The sequence below is a fragment of the Petaurus breviceps genome, unplaced genomic scaffold, assembly GCF_028583685.1.
Source record: "Petaurus breviceps papuanus isolate PSGF00001 unplaced genomic scaffold, PetGlider_PUasm1.0 456, whole genome shotgun sequence".
Taxonomy (NCBI): domain Eukaryota; kingdom Metazoa; phylum Chordata; class Mammalia; order Diprotodontia; family Petauridae; genus Petaurus; species Petaurus breviceps.
Genome location: NW_027186343.1, coordinates 535,379 through 543,520, shown reverse-complemented (window position 1 = coordinate 543,520; position 8,142 = coordinate 535,379). Strand labels below are relative to the sequence as shown.

The 8,142-nt window shown below is 46.6% G+C and overlaps 1 protein-coding gene across 2 annotated transcripts in view; it reads right to left on the bottom strand.

The window, feature by feature from the left end:
- Positions 1-8,142, bottom strand: part of LOC138171694 (zinc finger protein 135-like) — a 27,819-nt gene that overhangs the window by 19,298 nt on the left and 379 nt on the right. Inside the window, exons 2-3 of one of the 2 annotated variants that reach the window (XM_069101337.1) lie at positions 4,070-4,302; positions 3,353-3,444 (exon numbers count right to left, since the gene is read on the bottom strand). In XM_069101337.1, the coding sequence (XP_068957438.1) occupies positions 3,353-3,444; positions 4,070-4,103 (126 nt within the window). In that variant the 5' untranslated portion in view covers positions 4,104-4,302. The remainder of the gene's footprint in view (positions 1-3,352; positions 3,445-4,069; positions 4,303-8,142) is intronic. The other variant, XM_069101338.1, reaches the window with a different exon arrangement.

Below are 8,142 nucleotides of genomic sequence, written 5' to 3'. Positions count from 1 at the left end.
GAGGCAGGGAGATCTGTCAGGAGGCTGGGGAAGGAGAGGCAGGGAGATCTGTCAGGAGACTGGGGAAGGAGAGGCAGGGAGATATGTCAGGAGACTGGGGAAGAAGAGGCAGGGAGATTTGCCAGGAGGCTGGGGAAGGAGAGGCAGGGAGATATGTCAGGAGGCTGGGGGAGGAAGCAGGAAGATACACCAGGAGGCTCTTATTCTCATCCAAGCAAGAGGTAACAAAAGCCTGAAGCAGGATGGTGGCTGTGTGGGAGAGAGGAGGAGCTGATGGGAGGAGACGTTGTGAAGGAAGAATTGACAACATTTGGCAACTAACTTGGTAACATAAATGCAGGATGAGGCCGAGTGAAAGGAAGATGGCAGTTTTAAGTCTGTTGGCCTGTTGCCTGGAAGGTTGGCTCTACAAACCACCTATGACTCTCATTGTGGGGAACTCTTTGTATGAGAACTCTGTCCACTAATGCAGATGCCAAACCACCTATGACATAACAGTAGAGAAGTCCTCAGGTATTTATTGCCTGCAGAACATGGAGATTAAGTGACCTGCCTGGGGAGTCAGGGGAATTATGGGGTAAAAAGGGAGAGAGCAAGAGAGGAAGAGAAAAAGGGAAGGAAGGAATAAAGGAAGGGAAGGGAGGAGGAGGGGAGGAAGTAAATCAGAGAGGAAGGAAAGGAGGAAAGGGGGAAGGAAGGATTTTTAAAGTATTTACTATGTGCTAGGGACTATGGTAAATTCTTTACAAATATCTCATTTGAGCCTTAGAATAATCCTGAGATGTAGGCATTATTACTATTATTATTATTATTATTATTATTATTTACATTTTACAGCTGAGGAAATTGAGGCAGAGGTTAAGTGACTCAGTCAGGGTTACACAGCTAGTATCTGAGGCTGGATCAGAACTCAGGTCTCACTGATTCCAGGCAAAGCACACAATCCCCTTTGTGCTAGGAAAACTGAAAAGCAGGAAAATAGGTTTAAACTAGTACCATATACCACATACTACAATAAATTCCAAACAATCTAAACACAAAAACTTCATACTGTTAAACAGAGAAGAAAGGATGGCTGTATCTCTTGCCAGCACAACACAGATGGTTGAAGAACTTACGGAACAGAGATCATAAATGACAAAAACATCACTGCAGTGGTCTTCCGTAAAGGAGCCTGATGGGACTGACTGAGTAAATGATGAAAAGTGTCAGGTACCTTCATCTGGTGCATTTAACGTGCCAGGGAAGGCTATCTGATAAGGGACATTCAGAGTCATAGAGAAAGGGATGCAATTGGTCCCTGGTGGAAGGAGGGGACAGAGGCTCTGGTCAGTCCCTGGTGTCTGCAGGAAACAGGCCAATTGTAATGCCTTCTTATACTATCAATCAACAAACATTTGCTAAGAACCTACTAAGTGCCAGATGCTGCTTGTGAGGCAAGCACAGTGCAGTGAATGGCCCGAGAGCAACTCTGGGTTCTCCAAAACTTTGCCAACAGAGAGTGAGCCCTAGCTGGTCCCCCTGAACTGAAACAGTTTGAGGATGTGAATGACCATGGGTTCCATGGCTGTGGGATTCAGGGACCTATGGAGGCAAGTTAGGAGACACTCATCACCAGCGGACTGGTGTTCAGCTTGGAGCCACAGAAATGACAATACACTAAGGCCAAAACAAAACCCAGATCTATACATTTGTATATAAATATTCACATACTCATTTTTAAATGGAAAAAAAAACTGGGATACTTGAACCATATGTTCAGAGGGAAATAAGTAGAAGAAATTGTCAAGGGAAAAGTTGATGAGTTTGACTGGAGACAAGATTTGGGTTCAAATTCCCCCTCAGATGTTTACTAGCTATATAATCCTGGGCAGGTCACTTAACTGCTTTACTGGCCAGTTTCCTCAGTGGTAAAATGGATAGGATAATAGTGCCCATCTCACAGCATTGCTGGAAAGGTCAAATGAGAGGAGATGTTACTGTAGCTGGAATTTCCAAACAGAAGTTGCAAACCATAGTGCTACATTGTTACAGAAATTAAAACTATCTGCCCAAGAAAGATCCATGACTAAATGCCTTCCACAATGCCCTAAAATAAAAGCAATTAGAACATTATTTTTCATTTTGACAGATGAGGAAGGTGAGGCTCAAAAAGATGAAGGTCACACAGACAGCACTTGATTTACAGAATTTCTAGGATCAAGAGAACAGAATAAGAAAAAAATGTCAGAATGGAGAAAAATGTCCATTGAATGAATAGTGAAATGATATGAATGGTTAGTTAACAAGAGTACAAACAAATAGCAAGCAAACACTGAAAAATCTTCAGCTTCTCCAAAAATTAGAAAAACAGAAAGGAACACAATTATGAAGAAGTATTTACCACCTCACAGACAACAAAACACAAAAATACATAAAAATGATCAAATAAAAAACTTGAAGGATTATGGGGAAATAGGTACACTCATACAGAGCTGGTAGCATTGCAAACTGGTAGACACTACTGTGCTGGAGAATAAAGGGGGCAAAGATCGACACATATCATAAAACTGGTTATACCCTTAGACATGGCAACCTACTACTAGGAATAAATCAGGGAAATAATTTAGAATGAGAAAAAAGATTGATTTGAACAAATATGTTTATAGCTATATGATATGCAATTATTAAAAGTGGAAACAACCCAAATGCATGGCAGCCCACTGTAGAGTAACACAAGAGAATAGTAGAGTACCAATGAGCACAATAAATAAGAAAATTCTGCAGACTGTGAAAGAGTTCCTATGCAACGGTGGGAAGGAAAGGAACATTGAGGGAGGGTTGTAGGCAAGCAGAAGGCTTCTAATTCTAGAGTACCAGCATTAGTGGAGAGAATCAGGAGACTGGGGTCCTAGTACCAGTTCTGCCACTGGTATCTTGGAACAAATTCCTGCTCCCACCTGGACCTCTGTTTCTTCATGTGTCAAATGAAGGCTGTGACCAGATTATCTCCAAGGTTCCTTGCAGCTCTAGATGAATTACCCTGTGATCTTTCTAACGCTAAAGCTCTAGGATAGAATCTGGGTTCAAATTCCATCCAATGGTAATGCCTTAGGTGGCCTTGGAGAAGTCACTGAACCTTTCTGTGCTTCCTCCTCACCTATAAAAAGAGGGAACTGGATGAGAGGGACTCCAACCAAGCTCCCTCCCAGAACTGGACTGAGAATCCTGTGAATTCTGCTAATTTAACAACATTCTTTCAGGTGAGACACCAGGTCCCAGGGTCTGGAAGATACTTTGGTTGGGCAAAGATGATTTAGGCCACAGGAAGAGAACATGTCCACATTGTCAGAAGGAAGAGAAACCAACTCACCTTGGCCTGTGCTGTCCCAAACCCAGAGGTCATAATCTCCTTTTCTTCTCGCCTCCATTCTCCACATCTTTGTAGCTGGCCTTTCCTGTCTGCTGGGCAGAGATAACAAATATGAGAAAGCTGCCTACTGTCATATTAATGGCATATAAGATCTTCCCCTTCAATTAAGAGGCTTCAAGTGGAGCCCATTAAGAGAGATTTGCTTGTAGGAAGGCTTTTTGTTAACCTTTTGCTAATTTCTAATTAGGCACTGAGTCATGAGGGTTATGAAGCCCTCTGGCTCTAAAAAAAAGGTACATATACTCTGAGGTTAGCACTTTGCTTTGGGGCTCACTTATTGGAAGAGTGCTCTTGTGATCTGACCACATGAGACTGTGGGTAGCCATTAAGGAGTTGAGCCTCGAGCCCTGAGCTGCTCCCCTCCCCACTTTGAAAAACTCAGATGTTGGTGCTTCTCTCTCCGGAAACCATGCATGTATCGCCTTGGTCAGACAGTTGGATTTGTCTGTTGATCTGTGTGAATGGGAAAGGTGAAACTTCTCAGCCCATAAGTTTTCTTGTAGGAGCAAGCTGGAGTTTTGACTTCCCCCTTCTTCCTTCTTTTCTGGCATGTTTTGGATGAGGGAATTTGAGTGACTTGCCTTAAATCCCATAGTTAGGAAAGGGGCGGAGCCAGGCCCTCAGCCCACCCCCAGGTCCCCCCCCTGAGACTCTCACCTCTCTCTTCCAACACTGGAGCCCAGGTGTCCATGGCCACGGCCCTCCCGGCTCTTCTCTGAATCTTCTGACCTCACCCACGTAGGGTGCTGCCAGGCAGGACAGTCACGAGGCGCTGCCCTTCAGCTCCTCTGAAAGGTCCTAGGTCAGCTGTGTCTCCTCTGAGGACTCATTTATGCTCCAGAAAGGGATCCTCCATACCTTCACTTGCCTGCAGAGCTGGGGCCTGTGGGCTTAAGAGGAAGGTCATTTTAGTTTGGCCCTTGGACATGGGGCTCAGTTCATATCCCATTCCAAGAAGGATATTGGTATGCTAGGCTAATACCCAGGAGGCTCCACCAAAGGTTTCTGGGGAAAGAGCTGAAACCAGCAAAAATGAGCAGGAGGGGATCAGATGTCTCAGTCCTATATTCTCAATATTCTCTACATCCCAACACCAGGGCTGTCTGGAGAGGCCCAGACACCATATGAAAGCACACAAGATTATACATTCATGATGAATTCATTTAGATATAGATGCAGCAGATAGATCATTGGACCTGGGGGCAGGAAGACATGAGTTCAAATCCATCCTCAGTCCCTTACTGGTTGTATGACCCTGGGTAAATCACTTAGTCTTAACCTCTTTGCCTCAGTTTCCTCATCTGTAAAATGGGGTTAACAATAATAGTACCTTCCTCTCAGGGATGTATGGATCAGATGAAATAATATCTGTAAAGCACTTTACAAACCTTAAAGCCCTATATGACTGGGCACTTTGTCATTATGGTCCTTACTCTGTGTCATAATTTCTATCACATCATCTGGGGCATTTACCCTCAGGAGCTTAACAAGAAAAGACTAAGGTCCGCTTCCCATTGGCTCTTCAAGCTTACGTGCCACTCTAGTGAGCAAAAAAAAATGAGTAAGCCTACACAAAACCTAGAAATTTGGCTGAGGTGAGGAGTAAGAGCCTGAAGCAGGAAAATCAAAGTAGAGAAAAGCAGCAGGAAAGGGAGAAGGGAAGATGGGGAGGAAAGAGAAAGAGGGAAAAGACAGAGGAAGATGCACCAAAGATAAAGAGAAGCCAGATGCCAGAGAAGATGGAGGCAAAGCCTTCAGGTGGGTGAAGTGTATTCCTATGAGCAGAAGGGCTTGAGGCCCAGCCCAGAAGAGCAATGAATGAATGAACACATGCAGGAAAAACCAATTATTAATGGCTCACTGTGTGCCAAGCACACAGGCAGTCCTTCCCTTGGCTCCGAGTTCTAGCTTCCTTCCCAGCTCCTTGGCCTCCTTCCTTACCCTCTCCAGCCCTCCAGTAACTTCTCAGTTCCTGGTCTTTCTGCTATCCCTGCCCCCCCCCCCCCAAGGTTCTCTTCTCTCTATTTCCCCACAGCCTAGTGCCCCCAGCTCTCCCACAAGTCTACATCTATCTACTCATTCCCCATTCCTTGGGACTTCTGGATTCCCCTGTGCCTAACCTCCCAAGCTCCTAACCTCCCAAGCTCCTAACCTCTCAAACTCCTCATCTAAGGGACACATGTTAAGTCTCACAACCACCCCAGGAGAGTAATATCACTACTTCATTCTTACAAAGGAGGCAGCTTGAGTCAGAGATTTTCAATTACTTGTCTAGGGTCATTCAGCTACAACTTTAATCTCCAGATTCTTCAAAGCAGAGCTTTGTACTACAACAGATCCCCAGACCTTCCATGAGAAGGTACCAGGGGACCCTGCTTAACTAAATCCCCCCAGTCTTCTCCATGAAATTACAGGGCTTGCCTCGTTTCAGACGGAATTTGCAGGCTGCAAATTTAACCCTTTTATCTGGTAATTGTATACAATGTTTGGGGGATAAAATCAATTTATCAGGGGTTCCCTGATGAATACCCCAACACTCACAGGCCCCACACAGACAACAGCACCACCCTGGGGCCATGACAGAGTATCAAAGCTGTTCCCTTTCTGTCTATCCCTTAAAAAAAAATTAATGCAGGGGTGGCCAGGTAGCACAGTGAGTAAGAGAACCGGCTCCACTGTCGGGATGACTTGTGGATTGAATCCGGGCTCAGACATTTAGCACCCACCCAGAAACACCTGGCTGTTTAACCCTGAGCAAGTTACTTAACCCCAATTGCTTAGAGGTGGCCAGGTGGCTCAGCGAGTAAGAGCACCGGCTCCAGTGTTGGGATGACCTGGGGTTCAAATCCGGGATCAGATACTTAGCACCACACCCAGAAATAACCGGCCATGTAACCTTGAGCAAGTTACTTAACCCCAATTGCTTAAAAAAAAATTAATGCAGCAGAGATTGAGAGGAATAAATAATTAATCAAAATGCCATATTCTCATTTAATGGGTTTCTGATTTCTCCAGACCTAGTGAATGCACAGTGCTGTGGTCAGACAGTCTAAATAGTTCCTGGAATGGGATTTAATAGTCAGAGATCTATCACAGAAAATAATTTTACATATATATGTAAATACAGTAACCTTTTTTCTGCATATTTATTTGTTGTTGTCCAGTCATATTGGGCTCTTTGTGACCCTGTTTGGGATTTTCTTAGCAAAGATACTGGAGTGGTTTGTCATTTTCTTTTCCAGATCATTTTACAGATAAGGAAACTGAGGCAAATAGATTAAGTGACTTGTCCAGGGTCACACAATGTCTGACGCTGGATTTGAACTCACAAAAGGGAGTCTTCCTGACTCCAGGCTGGGCACTCCATCCACCTACTTCATGTATACTATGGGGTAAATAAGATACAAAGAATTCAGTGGCATACAAAGTAGGAAACGCACATCTATATAGGAACAGAACTAGGTGCCTTCCAAGTAGAGTGTTCTTAGGAAAATCAGAGGAGGAGAAGCTTCCTGAAGGCAGCAAGAGGAGCCAAAGCTCTTCCAGATAGAGTGTAGTTTCAACAAGCCTCGGTGAGGAGGGGTCAGTGGAGGCCTGGAGCAAGCTCCCACAGGGCCTTCAATGCTACCCATCAGAGGGGTCTATGTTTGATGCTGATGGCATGGCTGAAGCTGTAAGGTTTTGGTTCAAGGAGGGACACCAGCAGAGGTGTGCCTTTGGAGGGCTATGGTAGCATCTGGGGAATGGAAGGATGGGGGGAGACCAGGGCAGATCCTGGAGGGAGAGGGCCAGTCAGGGTGTGTCTTTGGGTGGGTGGGAAGGTCCTCCAGCCCTGACCCCACAATTCCTGCTGTCCTGGAACCCTAACCCCCAATCTAGAGAAGAAAGAGGAAATGGTCAAGAAAACCCCAAACTGGGGCACGGAGAGTGGGGCACAACAAAAGTGCAAGGGGCAGCAGAATACAAAGAAAAAATTAGTCTCCAAGTCCTCAGGGAGCTTACAGTCAATTTACTCCAGCGCAGGCCAGCTGAGCACCGTCCACAGCTGCCCTTCCCCCAAGCAGAAAGAGGAGGTGGAGAACTGGGGGTCAGGACTGGGGGGTGGGGATGGCCGGGGATGGGGTGGGGCAGGGGGCTCAGGTGCGATCACCTTCGCTCGAGGGTGGGGATGGAAGCCAGGTCCGGGGAGGTGCAGCAGCCGAGCCAGGGAACGGGGGCTGCCCCTCTGCCCCCGGGCTAAGAGGAGAGTGGGGACGAATCAAGGGGATCTCGGAGCTGGAGCCCGGCACCCGCAGCCCCGCCGCGAGCAGATCGATCTGATCGATGGCCCTGCAGTGAGCCCGCGCCCCGCGCCCCGCGCAGAAGGTGCACATCTGGACACACCAAGAGGCGGGTGCGACGAGGCCCCAGAGACTCCAGGGAGACACAAAGCACACCGAGACACAACAACACACAAGAGATAGAAAAGAGACCTAACAACAGCCAGGGGACACAAACACGACACAAGGGAGACAGACACACGCCCAGGGGACACAAATCGCAGACGAGGCACACACAGACACACAACACCCAAGGGGCACAAACACAACCCAAGGGAGACCCAGCACACACGAGGACAGGCACACAAAACCGGAACACGCAGGAGACACAACGCACGCACAGACACACAACACCCCGGGGACACAGAGCACGGACGAGGCACACAGACACACAACACCCAGGGGACGCAG